The 21,089-nt window shown below is 38.7% G+C and overlaps 1 protein-coding gene across 1 annotated transcript in view; it reads left to right on the top strand.

Annotated features, from left to right (window-relative positions):
- Nucleotides 1-21,089, top strand: part of ARSB (arylsulfatase B) — a 139,842-nt gene that overhangs the window by 68,609 nt on the left and 50,144 nt on the right. The window contains exons 5-6 of the mRNA XM_090276409.1: nucleotides 5,525-5,768; nucleotides 20,044-20,114. Coding sequence (XP_090132535.1) covers nucleotides 5,525-5,768; nucleotides 20,044-20,114 — 315 coding nt within the window. The remainder of the gene's footprint in view (nucleotides 1-5,524; nucleotides 5,769-20,043; nucleotides 20,115-21,089) is intronic.

The following is a 21,089-nucleotide window of genomic DNA, read 5'->3' as shown; positions in this document are numbered from 1 at the left end:
CTCCCCCTGTGCTGGGCTTCTCTCTGATGATAGCTGGCTCTCTCCTGTCATTTTGGTGGCAGATCCTCCAAGAGGCCCAGCTACCATCAACCACAAATGGAGAGATCTGACTTATTTTTCTACTCATGCCCGAGAGAAGGAGCCCTGCCTGTTTTGCTTGCTGCCAGCGAGAGAGGTCCCTGATATACAGCGGGTGCTCAAAAAAGATTTGTTAAAGGGGTGCATGATAATTCTCTTCCAGACCAGGCCTGGTGCTTCCTCAGATGCTCTCAAACAGCCCTTTTGACTTCATTGCAACTGACCAGGTGCCAGATTGGACAAACAATTCTGATATTTGCTTAAATACTTACAGGGTTCCAAGACCTCCTTCCTTGCCAGTATCCTATAAAATAAGGAGCAGCTGTGTCCAGGCCAGCTTCCTAAAAGTTAAGGTCACAAAGTTTTTGGATAAAAGCTGAGTAAAAACTGTGCAGGAATCAAAGTTAATTTTTAGCATCTTCAATCTATATTTGTGGAGACCTTTTCTCCATTTGTTTATTTGTTCCTCCCAAATTTTTGAGCTCTCTCTTTGGGAACCTATGCTAGGTTTTGGGAATGCAAAGACAAATGAGACATCGTTCTCACCCTTGAGAGGCAGAGGTAGAAGGGAAGACCAACTTGTGAACAACTAATTAATACACAGAGATAAATGTGATAAGTATATATAAGATACGATACCAAGATAAGTGGGCTAGATAAGTGTATATATAGAAAGTGCAGTGGAAGTACAGAGGAGAGAGAAAGACTAGGGGAGTTAGTGAAAAGTTCACCAAAGATGTGACATTTAACCCAGGACTTAAAATTTACATCTGGCAGGAAAAAAGAGGAATAACGTTTTAGGCAAAGGACCCAGATGTACAAGGGCAAAGCTGGCATGAACCTGTTCTAACAATAGGGAGAAGTTAGCTCTATGTGAAGCACAGGGCACTTCTGTGGGGGAGGGCAGGATTTAATGCTCTAAGTAGGTTGGTCAGATGGGAAGGATTCTCTGTGTTGGGCAGAGGTTTGAACTTTGTCCTGACTGGAAAGCAATCAGCAGTCTTTAAACACGGGTGTACCTCTGACATCAGTGGGCAGTAGTCTGTAAGTTACCTTCCAGACCAGGTGAGGGGAGTGGCAGACTCATGGCAATGGTCTGGATTAGAAACCCATTGGAAAGATATACTTGGCAGAAATAAATGCACATTAAATCAGAAACGGTTGAATGTAGAACAACAGGGAAAGAGAATATCAGGCTGTAAATTGAGTATCTGAGTAGATATTTTCTCCAAAATCTTTTAGTAGGAGAAGACTGAATTAACCTAACCCCTTACATGAACTACTACGACACATTTTAACTCTCCGATTTACATTTTAGTCATTGTAAAAAATTAGTCTAAAAGAAGAACTATCACCAAGCAGGTCCTTTTTTTGGACAAAGAGACTTCTTGGCATTTGAGATCATGTCTACTCATCTGTCACACACACTCTCACTGGTGCCCTCTTCTCCCGTCAGAGGGAAGGCGGGCCCTGGTGCAAGGCTGCTGGAGCGTTCCTTGCTCTCCTCCCATGATCCTCAAGTCAGAGTGAGGAGGATGCCTTGGGTAAGCCCAGGCTAAAAGCTCCCTGGGGACAATGAGATGGAGATATACATTGATATAGTTAAGGGCAGCCTGACACAGACCATCCAAGACGTTATGTTGCCTGGGCAGTCATCCTAAAAGCTAATGTTGTTGTCATGGTTCCGTCTTCATTTTTATCAGCTGGATATGGATAAGGCTTCATTGTCATATACTTCATGCTTTTGTTCAGATCTTTGGCTAACCAATGTTTTTCCATGACTTTTTGACAGTTATTTTTGTTCAGTAATGAATTATAAAGTGAGATTTACCATCTGTAAATGACATTTGTTTTACTTTGACATTTCTTTTCTGGACAGCAAAGGTTTTATAATTAGCTTTTCCCTCTGCCAGAAACATTGCTGAAAACCATTTCCCTGAAAAAAAAAGTTTCATAGTTTCCTTTACTCATTGCAGTCATCTTATTTGGATTCGAAAGTTCTTTATGTCAGGAAATGAAACAAGAAAAATTTCTTTTGAAAATTAATTCTTAACAAGAACAAAAATTAACTTTTTCCCAGAGAAAATTAGGAGGAAACGAAAATAAACACGTTTGAAATGGGGGTGGTTCCATTATATTTAAAAATATTTTTATTGAGGTAAAATTAGAATATAACAATATATAAGTTGATATGTATTATATAAAATAGGTATATAACATTATATAAATTTCATGATAATTCAGCATCTCTATGCACTACAAAGAAATCACCATCGAAAGTCTAGTTACTATCTTTTGCAATACAATTGACCCCTTTTAATTTATGTCAGACTTAAATGAGAAATGTAGGAAACCCCCTTTTCTACCTTTTTTTCAAAGGAGCTTATTTGATTCTTGCTGTTAGTCTGATCAGTTTTGTGTCCAACTCCTTGCAATACTGGGGAGACTATGCTAAAACTAAAACTGATGAACAGCACCCTGTTGCTCAAAGGCCTAAGTCTATAGTGGATTCTGCTCCTTTTCTAATGAGTGGCGACCATCAGCCCAGTGCTGCCTGTGGAGATAGAGCACACTACCTCCTTCCTGAAAAGTTGAATTGCCCTCATCATGTAGCCAAGTCTACAGTTGGCTCTGTGACTGGGGAGCCCAAGAGAACGAGTTGCAGGTGTGTCAGTTAGCAGGGCTTTCTCTCTGGAGGGCTCTCGAGAAAAAGCTGGAGGCAGCCACGCTGATAACTGAAGATAGAATGGCTTATCATTGCTAATGGTAAAAACATCCCACTGAGCTAATGGCAAAAACAGTCATTCTCCCTGTGTTAGTGCCCTCCCCTAGTACTAGCAGGAAACACCTTCCAGCTCATACAGTAGCAGAGGTGGCCAAATTCTCTTTACAGACCAGAGTATTTTCCTTCCTAAGTCAAACCTGAAGGGCTGCTCCTAGAATCAGGTTCCAGACACAGCTACCCTTATCCCCATCATCTCCACTCTTATTTCCACCACCATCATTATCCACTGCTTTTGTATTGAGCACTAACAAATATGTGCAGCTGAAAGAAACATTTTATTATATCTCAGAAGTGTATCTATTTAAAATGGAGACATCGGACATCTTCTACAAACATTGAGCCAGTATCATTTATAACAATCCAGACGACAGAGCAAAATAATAGTGCCGTCTCAGCCATTCTTGTTCACACAGGCAGAGGGTAGGCATTTCTTTCCAGTGTTTTTCTTTTCTTTTTTTTAAATTGTATTATTTTTAGAAAGTGGTGAAGTGAGGGAGAGAGGGAGAGAAACATCAATGTATGGTTGTCTCTTGCCCACCCCCAACTGGGGACCTGGCCCACAACCCAGGCACGTGCCCTGACTAGGAATCAAACCGGTGACCCTTTGGTTCTCAGGCCGGCACTCAATCCCCCAAGCCACACCAGCCAGGGCTCTGGTGTATTCTTGTATCACATGAATAGCACCTCCTTTTAAACTGTGATATGTTGGCTGTGGTTAACATACTCTGAGAAATATAAGTACATGGAGTAATCCCTCTGTCTAAAGATGGTGCCCCTTGTTTTGAATATATGGTTGGTGCATATGAAATACAATGTGTATTTAATACACTGGCTTAGGTGAATGTTTGGGCCTTGGGTTTTTGTCAAGAAGAGATGTGAGGTTTAAGGAGAGGTTCTTGTAAGTCTATGACAGCAAATAAAATTGATTGTCACCCATCCGTGTGTTGAAAAATTGTCACCTTCATCTAATCCCTCTCCTTCACGAAGCAGGGAAGAACCCAGACCTGGTGTGTTAAGGGCTTTAATTACAAGCCTCCTTGGCAGCAGATCCTTGAATTTCTTACCTGCCAGCAACAAAGGCACTTCTCCTCTAAAGGGAATTATCACCTTGTAAAAGCTCTCCATCGGCTGTATCACAGGAAGGGTGTATGCTCTGCTGAAGGTGACTGTGCTTATGGCTTTTATAGGGAAGTGAAGCTTTCTGTGGCCTAGCCGTATAAAACCCATGCTCCTAAGGTCAGGAGCACAGCTCTCTGAGAGCAGAAGGTGCCTGGGAAGTCACACAGACCTTGTTTGAATCCTACATTTGCCACTTATTGGTTTGTCCTTTTCATATCTCATTTTTTTAAAGCAACAAAATGGTTTTAACATTAGACTATTGGGGTTGTCCTAAGTCTTCGCTACCATTTATTTAGTGCTTAGGTCGTGCCAGGTACCCAACCAAGCAGTGATCATGAATGGTGTCATTGAATTCTCATCATAACACATGAGGTAGCAATTGTTATCCCCACATTAAAGGTAAAGGAACTGAGGCAGCCAGTTGCCTCGTGTCACACAGCTTCTGGTCTATTGGACTCCAGACTCTGTGAGAGATAAAATGAAACTAAAGTGGTGCTTTGGTGCATAGTAGGTGTATCCTGTGGCTTTGACAGATCTTAATTTCTGTGTTAGATTTTTTTATGTGTGTAAAGCCCTGTCAAGCAGGTCTGTATTATTGCCCTCTTGTGGTTCATTTGGATAACAGTCATTTTTAAAAGTTGTTTAATTATGAAGTGTAATATACATGCAAATAAAGGTTGTTTAAAATATGTCTCTAAAGTCTTCTAAGTATGTGGATACTTTTGAAGATAATGTGTTTCTACAACCTCACTGCACAAGAAATACCACATTTTACTCTCTACGGTCCAACTTAATTTCCATCTGAGCCCTAACCAGATGGTAGGACACTTAAGTCACTGCTGTAACTTCTCTTCTGGCTGGACCAGGGTCCTCTAATTCCTTCAGTATTCTTGGAAGAAAACCCTTCTCTTCCCTGGCACAGTGCACGATGAAGCTTTTTGTCTTGCCATCATCCTGTCGGGAAGGGAGGAATTTTTCTTGCAATTAATTTTTCCACCCAACTGTTCTGTTTACAGAGACATTTAGCCCACTGGAGAAATCTTCAACTTTCACACGTAAGAAAGAGTTCAAATCACCGGGAAGTAGAATGTTAGTTCAATAATTGCCAGTTTAAATGTTAGAAGATTTTTCCAAGAGGAAAATGAAAAGGTCTGCTGTCCCTACCTATCAGGAGCTTTAAGTCACTAAGTGAAACTCACTCAAAAGTTTCTTTTCATGTACCAGCGGGGCCCTGCTTACCTGGATTCATTCTCTTGGGTTACCCCAGGTGGCACACATGCATCTGAAACCTAGTGCATCCATCAACACAGGGTGCCATCTTTGCTTTTCAGGGGCTCTGTCCACGAGGACTGAGGAGTCTCCTGTCAGATCTGCCACGCTGCAGTATGGTTGTGTCTGTGATGGAGGGTACGGGGTGGTTGGTACAGGGGAGGGTCAGGAGGAATTCTTTTTTTAGTTCTTAAGCACCATTTAATAAGAACATATATAGAAGTCTCCTGTTCTTAAACATTGTCCTAATGCCAACACCTAATTGTATTCCAGATAATGGAGGGCAGACCTTGGCTGGCGCCAATAACTGGCCACTTCGAGGAAGGAAGTGGACCCTGTGGGAAGGAGGCATTCGTGGGGTGTGCTTTGTGGCAAGCCCCCTGCTGAAACAGAGGGGCGTGAAGAGCCGGGAGCTCATCCACATTTCCGACTGGCTGCCAACTCTCGTGAAGCTGGCTGGGGGGAGCACAAACGGCACCAAGCCTCTGGATGGCTTCGATGTGTGGAAAACCATCAGGTACCTGCACATCTTCCTCCTTCCTCCCAGCAGAGAACGCTGAGGACAGCTGGCTCAATTGAGTGAGCAAGCTTTTGCGTGAAAATGATAGTTCAGCTTACAGATAAATGATTTTTTAAAAAAATAAGTGCTTTTAGAGTTATTTTAATTTTTTTTTCAGGCTTTTGAATCTGAATCTCTTGGACACTGAAAGATGTGAGCTTACCGAAAAAAAGATGCCTAAACATATGCACAAAAATTTAGATAGAATTTATTTTTATGGTATTAGACATTGGTTGTACCTTTTTTCTATATGGTTGTATGTGTTAATTGTTGGTGAGTCAGCTTTGATGCCTGGCAACTCTATGAATGAGTGATGTCCACAATGTCTTGTCTTCAACAGCTTAATGCTTCTTTTATTGGATCAGTCCATCTCATATTTAACCGTCCCCTCTTCCTGCTGCCTTGTATTTTTTACCAGCATTGTTGTCTTTTCCAAAAACCTCTGTCTTCTCATGATGTGCCCAAAGTAGAATAGCTTCCCCTTTTGTCATTTTTGCCTCCAGCAATGTTTCAGGTTTTAATTTGTTCTAGGACCCTCTTGTTTATCTTTCTGGCAGTCCGGCAATTCGTGGAGCTCTCCCCCAACATCAAATTTCAGACAAATTTATTTTTTTTTCCTGTCAGCTCTCTCCCCCATCCAACTTTTGCACCCCTAGTAGTACTTGGGAGTACCATGGTGTGGATAATCTTAGCCATGGTCTCTAATGACACATCTTTGCTCTTGATCTTTCCTAACAATTCCATTGCTGTCCTTCTGAGTCTCAGCTGCCTCTTGATTTCACATAGAAAAAGATGAAAAACATTCTTTACAGACCTGTGCCTCTCTCACTCATTTTTAATGCAAAAATTAATACCTACTTTATGAAAAAAAAAATCCAAACAAAGCAAAGCTTGAACTTCAGTTCAGGTTATCACCAGCTTTCAATGTGAAGGCTACTGAAGTTTGACTAAAATGTAAGAGAAAGTTTTGAGTGGATTTGCTATGACAATGTAAATGTCATGCTTGACATCCAATCAGTTTTGACTTTTTTTTTGTTTTTTTGGTTGTATTTTGGTGACAACCTGGCTTGCAAAAGCACACAATAGCAGATGGAGTCAGAGCTCTAAAGCTCACTTTGCCAAATGAGGGTACGCTTGAGTTGAGAACTAGTTGAATTCATTTGAATAATTTCCTCTGCCCAAATTTACTGAGTTTATCCTTGGCAAAGTCCAAGTCATTGATGTTCATGCATATCGCCAAATTTTGGGGTTGTAAGTCCACATGTCAGTCTTAAGATTTATCTTGCTCAGAAGTAATCTTTAAGAGTTTGGCACTAGTTTGCTTCTGCCTGCAGGAAAATTGGAAGAAGTTTGGTTCCCTTAACTCAGATTTGCAGAAAGTCTTTCCTCAGTGTCGGAAGAGCACTGAACTCACAGTGACCAACCTCTTACAGAACAGGTGCTCGCCTTTCTTCAGCCACATACGTAATGTTGACTGCGGGGCTTTACCCAAAAGATACAGTGGGAAACATTGTCCAAGTATGTTAAACCAACCATGAGAAAGTACATGTTTCTTTTCTACTTTAAAAAAAAGTAAAGTTGCTGCCCAAAGTTTAATCCAGCATTTTAAGACTTTCCTCTGGAAACCCAGCAAATTTCCCTTAATAAGTGAAGAACTGCTCTCATTCTGCTCCCCTTTCTTGATGAAAAGCTCCTGAAAAAAAGTGATTTAGCCCCCTATCGTGATGAAGTTGGTGTCTCTCACAGCATGAGGCAAGCCTTTGTTTGCTATCAGTGGCAGAACATTTGGCCCCCATGCCCGCTGATAGAGAAAGCCGTCAGTCAGATTGGCATCTGGAGCTTCTTTTCCAAAGCAGCAAAAACAAGTAGACAGCCAAGTGCCAGAGACACTTGATCTGTGCCCAGAGTTCTGCAACTTTTTCCATTCAGATATTTTCTCGGAAATACCATTTTCAAGATGATGGTAGTTTTTGAAAATTTCAAAAAGGTCTCCTGAAATAGGAATGCCAGTAATGGAAGAAAAACAGAGTTGGCTGTGCTAAGAGTATCAGAAGTTTCACTAGTTGCCTAGTTATCAATTCCTCTTAAACTTGCTCAAAAATATTAAAATGTTAGGAGAAATAGCAGTTCTGGAGTGGGTGACATTATTTGCAGTAGAAGCTCCTTCAGCTGCTTCAGTTTTTCTTCTGTTCCAAGCCACAGACCCTGTTTGTCATTTACAGGGGACATGAGTTCTCCAAGCTCTTTCCAATCTGTACGGGTCTTTTGTTTTTCAACTTGATAGTCAGCCTGTAGGTTGTTTCAATACATTTTAATAGATTCATACTTTGTTTTTTAACCTATTTATCTTTAATTAAATTTATAAAAAAAGGCAGAGCCCCTAATCATAATGGTAAGAATGGGTTTTTTTCCCTCTTATCAATAGGAAACTGTTCTAGGTGATATAATATGACAGTGGTGACAATGAAATATTTTCTGATGATGTAAAATACATAAAAAACTTAATATAACAATATAAAGACTTTTTCCTCCCATGGAGTCCCCTTCAAGAAGAAAGTTAAAGGAAAAATAAGTCACTTTTCACCCTGCTTTATCAGATACCATGAAGCCCAATGAAACAGAATGGTCAATGAGCCAAAGGTTCAGAACCTCTAAACTAAAATGATTATATTCCAAATATTACTAAGACAACCAGACTGATTATTGGATAATTACTATTGATACTAATATTATTAATATTATTTAATAATATTTCCTTTTTAGTGAAAATTTTGTGGTACCACTCTGTTTTAAGTTCTTACTAGCGCAGGGATCGTCTTGGTGCCGTTGTTTTAGTCCACTGACTTAGCTGGTCTTACAGCATGTTAGCCCCTCACTGTGGCAATCATTGTGTCTTAAGAGTATATTTAAATACTTGATAGAAATAGTTATCCTTCTTTCTCCATTATATTTCCTTTTTTAAAAAAATTATATCTATATTTTTTATTGTTTTTCAATTACAGTTGTCCCAATTTTTCCCCATTGCTCTCCTTTACGAAATTTTGCCACAGATACATCTGATCAGTGCTCAGCTAAATATTTATTAAGAGACCCTTTGCAAATATCTTTCTGTGCAGTTTTCTCTTCTCTGTTACTCTGTCCTATGAACTTTCACTCCCTTGGTCTCCGTGGACTCTCACTTCTGTCTCTGCAGCTCAGGCTGTGCCTCGTTCCCTTCGCTGTGCAGGGCGCGGACACTCTCCCAAGGCAGTGAGCTAGGACAACGGTGAGACCCACTTCTTTTGTTTGCTGTCACTCATGAACCACTGTCCTTTGCCTGATATCCAGTGTTTTGAAAATTGTTGCTTTATATATTCTGTCTATTTTTCTTTGGGTTGTTTTAAGTAGTAAGGTAAGCCCAGTCTGCCTGTTACTCGGTCTTGGCTAGAAGCAGAAATACCCAAAGTAAATTTTATCGTGTCTTTATTTTCCTGATCAATACTTTCCTGCTTATTTTCTACTTTCAAGTGTTTGATAATTTAGTCTGGCATTATATTTCAGAACTCTGCAAATATCTCAAATCTTTTAACTCTTCTTTTCAAAACGATATTTTTTTTCTTCTGCATTCAACTTCGTAATCACATATAGAAAACATATATATGTATGTTTATATATATTATATATACCTGTATGTACAAATATATACATATATGCCTGTATATTTAATTACTTTTAATATTACTCCTTTCACTACATATATTTCCCATTCTTCAGTTCCTAATTTTAATTAATCTTTTGATTGATTGGCTAATATTTTAAAGTAATTTTTAATAAAGGTACATAACTAGTGAGTTCTTTTAATCTTTGCATGTGAAAAAATATTTCTGTTACCCCCAAACATAATAATAATTTGACAAAGAATTCTTGTCAGATCTTTTCTTCTCAGCATTCTGTACTTTGCTTTATTGTCTTTTGATAAGTGCTATGACAACAAATTGTAACAGTTTTATCTGCAAACAAAAAGGATTTTTCCTTTATTCTTTTCTTTTTTCTTTTTCTTTTATCTATATGAGAAGATGAATGCTATATGCCATAAACTTATACAGTGATGCATGTCTGTTCTTTCTGAGTAAAACAAAAAGAATTTTCTTAATCTTCTTTAAAACCTTAAAAAAAAAGCTGAGATTGTAGTCTTGGTATCTAACAAGGTAGAATTTACATCAAAGTTATTGGTAAGTACAATGGTAGGTATGGTGCAAATGGCGATTTCCTTTTTTTGACCCAGGTATTTAAAAGTATGTTGCTTAATTTCCAAATATTTCAGATTTTCTCTAATGATATTATTGATTTATAGTTTAACTCTATTTTGGTCAGGGAATATACTTCTTATTTCAATTTTTTTAAATTTGAGACTTGGGCTCACATTTGGTCTTTCTCAGTGTCTGTGCCGTGTGGACTTGAAAAGAATGCGTATTCTGTAATTGTTAGGTACAGCGTTCTTTATGATTTTGTCAGAAAATATTTTATTTTAGTAGATGAGTTTATATGTATTGCTCTGACTGGCATATTTATTCTTAGCTTTGTCATATTGTTTTGTTATATTTACTTTTATCCTGACCCTTTATTTGCTAGTTCTTTTAATATTTAGAATGATTTATATTTTATTTGAGTGTTCACCATTATACTGATTTCTTTATATAATTCTCTCAGTCTTAAAAAAAAAGCCACTTAGGTTCTACTATTTGGTTTGATAGCTTTAAATAGCATCTTCGACCCCCTCTTATTACCTATAGGGAAATCAACTGGTTTATTCAACTTTACCCTTTCCCTTGCCCTTCTCTGCCAATTTTTGGTGTATTATTTCTACTTTGTCAGAGCATATAAACTGTTCTTCTATAATGATCCATAACTTTTTTTTAGTCTCAGATCTTTAGTGTGTTACTTGCTAACCATTTGTCCATTTCTAACGTGTTTTCACTTATCTCTTAGTTGGAGGAATTCATTCTTTAATAGATTTCTCAGGATTCTTAGAATTGTTGCATGTCTATTAAAACATCTCATACAACCTTGAGAATTAAAAAAACAATTCAATTGATATAAAATTTTTGTCTCATACTGTCTTTCCTTGACTTTCTTGAAAATGTCATCCCACTCTTACTTGTTTTGTATATTGCTGTCAATTAGTTTAATGTCAATGTGATTTTCTTTTGCAAGTGACTTGTTCCTTTTGTTGGAAGGCCCAGAGATTTTTATTATCACTATTATTATTATTTAAAGTCTAAGATTTTACTAGATATACCTCAAAGGTAACCATGCTGAGTCAGTATTCCCAGATACACAGTGCATTCTTTTAATCTGTACATTGAGGTCTTTTATTTCAGAAATTTTTGAATTATAGTTTTAAATATTATGTTCCATTGTTTTGTGTTTCTTGAATCTTATTTACATATCTTTTGTTTCTATCAGTTTCTCTCTGATTCTTTTTACTTTTTAATTTTTATTTTGAATTATCCTCTTTTCATCTTTATTATTTATCTGCTTTCATATACCTTCAGTTGTATATAATATCCCTTCCCTTCTGAGATTTTGTCTTTTAGTTTCTTCCCTTAGTTTAGTGTCTGAATTTTTTAATTTTTGATTCATGGTATTTTTCAGCAGTTCTGATTTAGTTATATTTATTTCATGTTGAAATAGCATGTTAAAGTTTTCTTCTGCTTTTTTCCCCATAATTGGGGAATGTTTTGATTTGCTAAAAGTTTTAAATGATCACTTTCTATTTTTTTAACTCCTATAGTAACATTGCTTAGATGCTGGTTCTTTCTGTTGTTGTTTATGTTTACATGTTAGCTTCCCCCGGACCCGCAATAGCAGTTGATCTGGGCGGTGCAATTTGGATAGTTTATTTTATGTCTTAGTTCAAGAGCACCTTCTGTTGCTATGGTGAAGTGCAGTTTGTTTCTTTAATAAATGCTGCTCCTTTCATCCGCTTTCTTATGATTTTATGACACTGCGTTGTTTCAGGAGGAACCTGATCTGTTGCCTCTTCCTCCTTTCCCTTTACCACCTACCTTCCAAAAGACACCTGTTAGTCAGCTGCTCCTCTCAGAATTGGTGCCTGCCTGAGTCTGCCACGCTGATCCTGTGCTTTCCAAGCCACTTCCTTTTGACTCCCCGGCAGCCAGCTCTGGTCCGCCAGGTATCAGACCTGTATCTGCATCTTTTGGGGGGTTATTTTGCCAGACATGATCTGAGTCTCTTCCCCACTTGTACCCCTCACACTTGCATGACCCCAGCCTGACTGCTAGGGTGGGCCCCAGCACGGACCTTTCAGGTCTCAGATGGTTATTTCCTCACCTCCCTCCAGGGTTTGAATATGTTCTGTCCCCTGTTTATGTTGTAGGCTTGAGTGTTGGGTTATTTTACTCTTTCCTTTTCAATATGCTTTTTTCCCTTGAACGAATGTGTGGAGAGTTTCTAATTTAGATGGCCACCAGCATTCTATGGATATCTCAAAACTCACATTTTGGGGCTTGTGCTCCAGTTTAAAAAAAACAGCACTAGAAACTGTAGATGGAGCATTATACATATGAGTAATGAAATAAAGATGATAGGAAACTCCAACTGTTAGAGATGCGCAGAGAGAGAGACCCGAGTCAAGAGGTTCCCTCCCCTGCCTCGGTTCTTGTCTCACTTGAAAGACAAATTCGAGCAGGAAACAAACCTGTCTAGTGGAAATGAGATAGCAAGTTTATTATTTATGAAACACACGAGCACAAAACTGCAAGCAGTCTCCCAGATAGTCTAAATGCCCCACGTATAGAGGAAATAAAGTAGTAAGTTTGTTCTATATGCTTGAGCTGAGGATACAAGTGGGTACTTAGCTAATCTAAGTACGCTGACTATTGGGGTTTAGGTTCCCCCTCCTTCTCCCACTTCTGAATCTTGGGAATAATGTACAGCTACAAAGGCTTTCTCTCCCAGTGATAAAGGCTTTTTGTCTTAGTGAAATTGTTACAGAAGCCCCCCTTTCCCGTCATAGACAACCCCCTTTTCCTCCTGTGCAATTAATTCCTGCTTGTGATGTCCGGAACACCCGGCAATCTTAGTAAGATTGTTGTAGAAGCCCCTTTTCTCTGCACAGTCTCAAGGACTCTCCCCTCCTGCGCTCTTTTGCTTCTGATGCTTGGGACACCCAGCAACCTTATCAAACTGAGCTCAGGTCTGCTGAGTTAATTGGTGAGACATGTCTTCCTTTTGCTTCTAGCCTTCTGTAGTAAATATTTTTTAGATTGTAAATGGCGAGGGCCCTGCCTTTATTTCCCCTCTGGCCGCTCATTCCTAGCTGCTACCTAACACAGCCTGTAGCTCTGCCTTCAAAGACTGCCAAGTCACTATATATGTTTTTAAGTTAAAGCAAAGTGTTTAAAAAATGATGTGTGGTTGTTTTTTGTTTTTTTTTCTTTTTGACAAAAGAGCTTCTACCCTCTGCCCCTAATATATAGTGCTCTGCGGTCTGTTTTAGATTTTTTTGTGGTTAGGTACTACATTCTAGTATGCTACATATCATGCTCCTTTCTTCCGTCTACTCCCATGTAGTCTGGTGTTTGCTGCCTGGGTGGACACAGGGAAGGATGCTGCGGGGGAGAGAGAGGAAGGGCATGAGGGCCTCGCTTTGAAGATAGCTAATGGGAAGTCATTGCCTATTTTTTGTGGTGCTGCCCCTGAGTCCTCTAGCTAAAGGTAGACAAAATGAATCCATCTTTTTTCTATTTGCTTTGGGATCAGGTTTTGATTCTTATGGTAGAATCCAAGAATATGTTGTTAATCTCTTTAGCACTTGCATTAGTGGAAGTTCCCTCGGGACTTTGGCATCTGGTCTTGTCTTTATTTTCCAACACTCCCTTGCCAGTTTTCATCTTTGTAATTCCTCATGGGTTTTATAATGGAAATTGGAATAAAGGCATATTAGGCCCTACTGGTTTACCTAGAGACTACCCCAGAAGTCCTACCAATTATTTTACAGTAATGAAAAGGAAAAAATTATATTAAGGGCATGATTTCATTATTTTTTATAATATTACTTATTTCTTAAGTAGCCTACTTAAGAAATTTAATAAAAAATATTTTTGGCTTTTTAAGTAAACTTTTTATTAAAGTGTAACATAGATGAGTGACAGACTATAATAAGATCATAAGTACACAGCTGGATGAGTTGTCATAAAACAAGCAGACCCATGTAAGCAGTGCCTATGTCAAGAAACCATGACCAGACCACCCTCACCCAAGCTCCCTTATGCTATTACAGTTGTCCCAATTTTTTCCTTCTTTGACCCCTCCACCCAGTACCTCCCTTCCCTCTAGCAATCCCCCCTTTAGTTCATGTCCATGAGTTATGCATATAAGTTCTTTAGCTTCTCCACTTCCTATACCATTCTTGACATCCCCCTGTCTATTTTATATTTACCAATTATACTTCTTGATCCCTGCACCTTTCCCCCCATTCTCCCTCTTCCTCCTCCCCACTGATAACCCTCCAAATGATCCCCATACCTATGATTCTGTTCCTATTATGGTTGTTTGCTTAGTTTATTTTTTTTAGATTCAGTCGTTGATAGTTGTGAATTTGTTGCCCTTTAATTGTTCATAGTTTTGATCTTGTTTTTCTTAAATAAGTCCCTTTAACATTTCATGTAATAACAGCTTGGTAATGATGAACTCCTTTAGCTTTACCTTGTCTGGGCAGCACTCTATCTGCTCTTCCATTCTAAATGATAGCTTTACTGGAGAGAGTAATATAGGTTGTAGGTCCTTGCTTTTCATCACTTTGAATACTTCTTGCCAGTCCCTTCTTGCCTGCAGTTTCTTTTGAGAAATCAGCTGATTACGTTGTGGGAACTCCTTTGTAGGTAACTCTCTGCTTTTCTCTTGCTGCTTTTAAGATTCTTTAACTTTAACCTTTGACATTTTAGTTATATTGTGTCTTGGTGTGGTCCTGTTTGGGTCCAACTTGTTTGGGACTCTGCTTCTTGGACCTGTATGTCTATTTCCTTTACCAAATTGGGGAAGTTTTCTTTCATTAGTTTTTAAAAATAAGCGTTCAATTTCTTGCTCTTCCTCTTTTCCTTCTGGCATCCTTATGATTTGAATGTTGGTACATTTAAAGCTGTCACAGAGGTTTCTAAGCCTATCCTCATTTTTTTAAATTCTTTCTTCTTCCTGCTATTCTGATTGAATGCTTTTTCCTTCCTTGCATTCCAAATTCTTGGTTTGATTCTCAGCTTCCTCCTCTCCACTGCTGGTTCCCTGTAGATTTTTCTTTATTTGACTTACTGTACCTTTGTTTCTTCCCTTATGTTTTTGACATACTCAATGATTTCTTTGACCATCCTGATCACTAGTGTTTTGAACTCTGTATCTGATAGGTTGATAATCTCTGTTTCATTTAGTTCTTTCATTTGGGCCGTATTTCTTTGTCTCCTCAATTTGGCAGCCTCCTTGTGTTTGTTTCTGTGTATTAGGTAGAGCTACTTCAACTCCCTGGAAAAGGCAGCTGTAAATTGTGTGGGGCAGAGGCTTAGGTAATTTCCAGGGTGAGGTAATCCGCTTCACCACTTTGTGGCTCTCTGTAGGGGGAGGGATCAGAGAGAGGACAATGCTACTGCCTGGCTTCTAGAGGTTTGCCCAGCACTCGCCCCATTTTCAGTCACTTCACCCACTTCCCGTATATAACTGGTGACCTTCCAGTTATTGCCCTGGTGGTAGATCCCAGAGTGGGTGGGTTTGCATAAGTTTTAAGTCCATGCAGGCACTTTCAGTGAACTCTTCTGAAAACCTGGCAGTTTTTTCCATGGCCCTAACCCTCACTGGTTTTTACAGCCAGAAGTTATTGGGAATTATCTTTCTGGCACTGGAACCCAGGGCTGTACGGCCTGGCCTGGAGCTACGATCACTTGCTCCCAAGGTATCTGTTTCAAATTTTATCCACCACATGTGAAATTGGGGCTGCCTGTCCCACCACCATCATCTCTCCATGCCACACCACATTTCTATGCATCTCCACCCGTCTCAATGACTCTGCCCCTCCTACCCGTCTGGATGAATGTGGCTTCTTTAAGTCCTTGGTTGTCAGACTTCCATACAGCTCAATTTTCTGACGGTTCCGGTTGTTTTTTGTTTTGAGAAATAGTTGTAATTCTTTCTGTGGTTGCACAAGGAGGCAAAGCATGTCTACTTACACCTCCATCTTGACTGGAAGTCTCTAAAATATTCTTTAATTAAAATGACATGAAAAAATTCTCTCTTCATATATAATATCAAATGAATTGCTTCTTCAAATGTAATCAAAACGTTATCATTTCCATGGCTGAACTCTATTTGTGGTAAAGTTTGCATGTTAAAATGGCTTTTCAAGAAGCATGGGATTTACACAAACCCAGTATCACCCACATAACAAAGAACATAAGTACACTAAGGGGTTTATTTCACTAATATGATGGTTAAGCATATGAACTTTGTGGTTAGATCTGGTTCAGATCCTATCTTCTCCATTTATTTTTTGTGATTTGGGGGAAGTTATTCAACATCTCTAAGCATCAGTTTCCTTGTGTGTTAAATGTACTAGTAGTAGTACCTGCCTCATAGGCTCCTATATGGGGATTTAGGGAAAGAATATGTATAAAATGCTTAGCTTGAATGAACATGATAACGATGATGAAGATGCTTATAAAGAGTTAATTGGATGGATGTTACTCTGTGGATATTTCTTGAATTTTTGAAATTAGTAACATTTTTTGTCAAAATTTTATCTCAGAAAATAATTTCCCTGACTACTTCTGTTTCGAAAACTTTGATACTGCTTTTTACAGGGTGTGTCCTTTTATGACAGATGGTCAGCAACTAGTGGTAAAAGAAGTATGGAACGTAATAGCATTTCATTTATTTATGGGAAGTGTTCTACTGCCCCACCCTTCAACTAATTGGAAAATGAAAGTCAAAAACTGGAAATTCTATTTATAAATGGACAGTGCTGTGATCTCAGTGTCTGAAACTGTAGACTTTTAGAAAATATTTATAGCATATTGGAAACTAGTCCCTGATCAGTTTCTCCTTGCTCTGTTTTTTAATTAATTCATAAAATATGAAATTTGAGGAAAGTTAAAATTGAATGCTGAAATGTATCAATCTTTAGGAAAAGAGAAGGGAGAAAAACAACTCTTAATAGAGGCATTCAAAGCCAATAGAGATATTTATTAATTGGACCTTAATAATAAACTAATGAGTGAAAATAAATTACATTCAAGAGATACTGAGGCCATGTCTACATTTCACTAAGGAGACAATTAGCATAGTGGTTAGGAGTGGGGAAACTGCCTGAGTTCCAGACCCACTTCTGTCACCTGCTTAACCACATGATCTTGTCACTCATTAAGTGCAGTGTGCCAAGGCTGTGTCTATAATATAGTGTCAAGAATTAAATGAGATAATACATGTAAAGCATTTAAAATGGTATATGGCACATAATAAATGCTCTATAAATGCTAGCCACTATTATTCTAACTAACCTAGCCAACTCCTGGCCACCCCCCACCCCCAAATAACTCCAGTTTGATTGTAATGGACATACATGAAACATGCCCATTTCACTGGTTTCGAGGTAGGTCTCTGTCATTCAGTGGTCATTGTGAACTGACTGCCTTAGCCAATAATGTATGCTGGGCAGCAGGTGAGCGCTGTGCAGTAAAAATCCTTGAAGAAACCCTTAGGTGCCTACCTTATGAGAGATAATTAGTTCCTATCAACCTGGAGCCCAAAGTTGCCATAATAAAAACACTCATCCCCTTGGTTCACCTGAAAACAAGGAACTTGTGTGATTGTTGAAAAATCACTTACTATAAACATCACAGTCATTTTTGAGAGATGTACATTTCACAAATGGAATCAGCAGTCTAGTGAAGGCAGTAGTGCTTATATAGCTAAACTGTGCCATCTGCCTAAACCAAAAAAATAAGGAAAATTCCTAGATAACAGATTGCAATATACCTTTTTTATGTGCAGCTCATAATGAGTATACTGTGTGACTTAGCTATATTTGACACTGATACTTTTCTAAAAAAAGACTCTCACATGTATCATAACATGTCTTAGAAATTTAAAGTTATAGCTACATCAAGGTATTTCATAAGGAGCACTCTTGCCAGCAAGAAGAATGGCTAGGTATACGAATGTCCATTGTATCTACATATTATTCTTCTATCTGCATCTCAGGTTCTAGTCTTGTATATGTGGTTATAATTTTTTCATGTCTGCAGAGTCAGAATCCATATTTTGCAATGAAAATTGTTGTTTTTAAGCGAGCCGCTTATTCAGCACTTAACATATCCCAGACTGTGCTAAGTGCTGTACATGTGTGTTGCCTCATTTAATTCTCGTAATAACCCTGTAAAGTCTATACTTTTATCTACATTCTTCTAGTGAGAAAAACAAGGCTGAAGTTTAGATAACCAGTAATTCATGGAGATGAGAAGCAAACTCTGAAAGGCTATGCTCTTAGACAGTGTTATTCTGCATATTCTGCATACGAGGTCTTCAGAATTGATCAGCCAATGCATTCTATTGTGCATATGAGAAAGTGAGGCCTTCAGAATTGGTCAGAAGTAAGACCATAAACTATTGAAGCAATTGACATTGTCCACTTTCTAGTACTTTGGTTGTATGGAAATGAAACTTTGGAATATTGTACAAAAGAATAATGAAATACTACAATATTTGTAACATTATATATCAGTACATATAGAAACATATAGGAGATAGAAGCTAACACATGTTGTAATATAGCAATAATCAATCCCGTAAGTATTTTATAAGTTTAATGAGGCCACAATTTATTTTGTAAGATTGTGGTGATCACACAGTTGTTATGCTAAAAACTGTTATAAACATACCAAAACACTTTTTTAAAATCCAACTCACTTTCCTACACATACCTTTGAGGAAGAAAATGTATCATATGCTAAAACTTTTGTTCTGCAAATGATACTATCAAGAAAGCAAAAAGACAACCCATAGAATTGGAAAAGATATCAACAAGTTATGCATCTAATAAGGGACTTGCACTCAGAAGAAAAAAAATGATGGTGATGGTAGTTGAAGTTTATTGTTTTGTTTTTAATTAATTTAATTTTGTTTTAACATTTCCTTACTTGGCAAATACGATGTCGCCACTCGAAATCCAGTTGTTGTTGTTTTTGTTTGTTTTTTGTTTGTTTAATTTTATGTCCCTTAGAATCCCAAATCACTTCTTTAGACAACTAACTGTGAGTTTGGTGTATGGATATATTGAGCCACCTGAAAGCACAGCCTCCTGGTTACATCAGGAACCTTAACTGGTTATTCAGGTATGTGTAAATCCCAGGGTGTTAACAGTTCTTGACAACCTTCTATTGGATTATTGGGTTGTCCACAGTTCTCTGCCAATGACGAGGACTGCGTCTAACACCCTCCATAAGGCTGAGTATATGCTGCAAAATGACCTGGGTATTTTGTGCACATACATCTGATGGTGACTATGCTCCCAGTTTTTTAAGAGCACTGTTTTGAGAGTCACACAATCCATTATTTGGCCAATAACTTACTATTTGCCTTCCTCATTTGTAACATGAGGGGATTGGGCTAAGTGGTCAAGTTTTTTTCAGCACTCTTGTAGGTTGTGATTATATTTGCATATACCGTTTTTTTAATGTTAAAGAGGTATATATGTTTCACGTGTACTTGTATTAAATAGGTTCTATTTGTGTTGCGAGTCTGTTATGGAAGACATTTGCTTTTCTCACAGAGGCTAATATGCAAAAGGCATGTTGACTCTGTAATACTGACGCTACTAGCTTGGCAGGCGCTCTTCCTTTATTTCACGGTGAGGATTCAGTATGCAGTCTACACAGGATGACTTGAGTTCTCATTTCACTGCTGTTTAAATATAGCCACACTGTCTATTGCAAGAGGTCACAGGACTCATTTTTAAAAAATATGCTTTACATTGAAGCTCTCATGTAAATGTTCAGTCATTGTTATAATATACACAAATGATGATGACTTGAAGATAGATGCACCAGTCTTAAGAGTGTGGAGATCTCTAAATTCATGACAAAGTTGTTAACTGGCAGGTTCGTTATTTCCTACAAGTGTAAGAGTGGGAAGTATTAAAATCATCCATACCCATTTGAGAGGAAATTAATGTTTCCTAATTTTTTTTTTCTAGTGAAGGGAGCCCCTCCCCCAGAATGGAGCTGCTGCATAACATCGACCCCTTCTTTGAAGACATTACTCCATGTGAGTACCTCGTTCATTCCTGCCAAACTAAATATGTGTGACTCACCTAGTTTTATTACCTAGCATGTCTCTGGCCTTGCTTTCTCTTTTTCCATCTGAATTTTCTATGAAGGTAAGCAGCTCTCCTTGGCATCTGTTGTCCCAGTCTCACTGTGGCTTTGGTGCCACAGAGGCTGAATTCTGTTCTCAGCTCAGCAACTTCCTAACTGTATGACCTTTAAGCCTTTTCTCTCTCCACGCCTCAGCTTTCCCATCTGTAAACAGAGAACCCATTCATCTAAGAGGCTCCTTTTCACTGTAGACATCATGTTGTTGTTACCCTTTTCTTACCAGAGAGGTCCAGCCTTCTCCCAGAAATTCAAAGTCAAATAAGCCATCCTATCACCTGATCGAGCTAGCCAGGTGCTGCCAGCACCTGCTGCATCTCACAGGCATGGCTTACTGAACAATCGTGGAAATAACTTAGCATGATTCTGTCTACTGCCTAAGTTAACCCATAGGTAGCTCTATTGATTCTTCAGAGGAAGAGGCCACTGAATCTCTCAGATCCCAACAGGCTGTGGTAGTCTGTCTAATAGCATGCTCGGGGCCTTAGGGTTTGGGCCTGGAAAGCATTACCTATCATGCCCTTTGCCCGGGTTCCATCATAACGCCCCATCTTGAGACCATCTTCAAAAGATAGTGCTCTTACATTTCCTTCACTCACTTGGGTGCTCACATCCCCTTCTTTCTACACGCAGTGCTGCCCCTTTGTTCGGGCTGTCCTTCTCTGTCCTCTTGTGTCTATGCTAAGACCCACCACAAGGTTCCCTTCTCAGAGAATGACCCCTCAGTAATTTCGAATGTCACACTGGGCAGTCGACAACCAGCTCCCCTTGCCAGCCTCTCTCCAGGTTCCCTGCCCTCTTCTTGCCCCACCAGCCACTTGCCATTTCCAAGCATGCAGATTGTCCTACTTATGTCTTGAATATGCTT

This window comes from Furipterus horrens, unplaced genomic scaffold, assembly GCF_987537825.1.
Source record: "Furipterus horrens unplaced genomic scaffold, mFurHor1.1.pri manual_scaffold_5, whole genome shotgun sequence".
Lineage (NCBI taxonomy): Eukaryota > Metazoa > Chordata > Mammalia > Chiroptera > Furipteridae > Furipterus > Furipterus horrens.
Note: the sequence above shows the minus strand (reverse complement) of the source record. Positions and strands in the feature narration are given on the sequence as shown.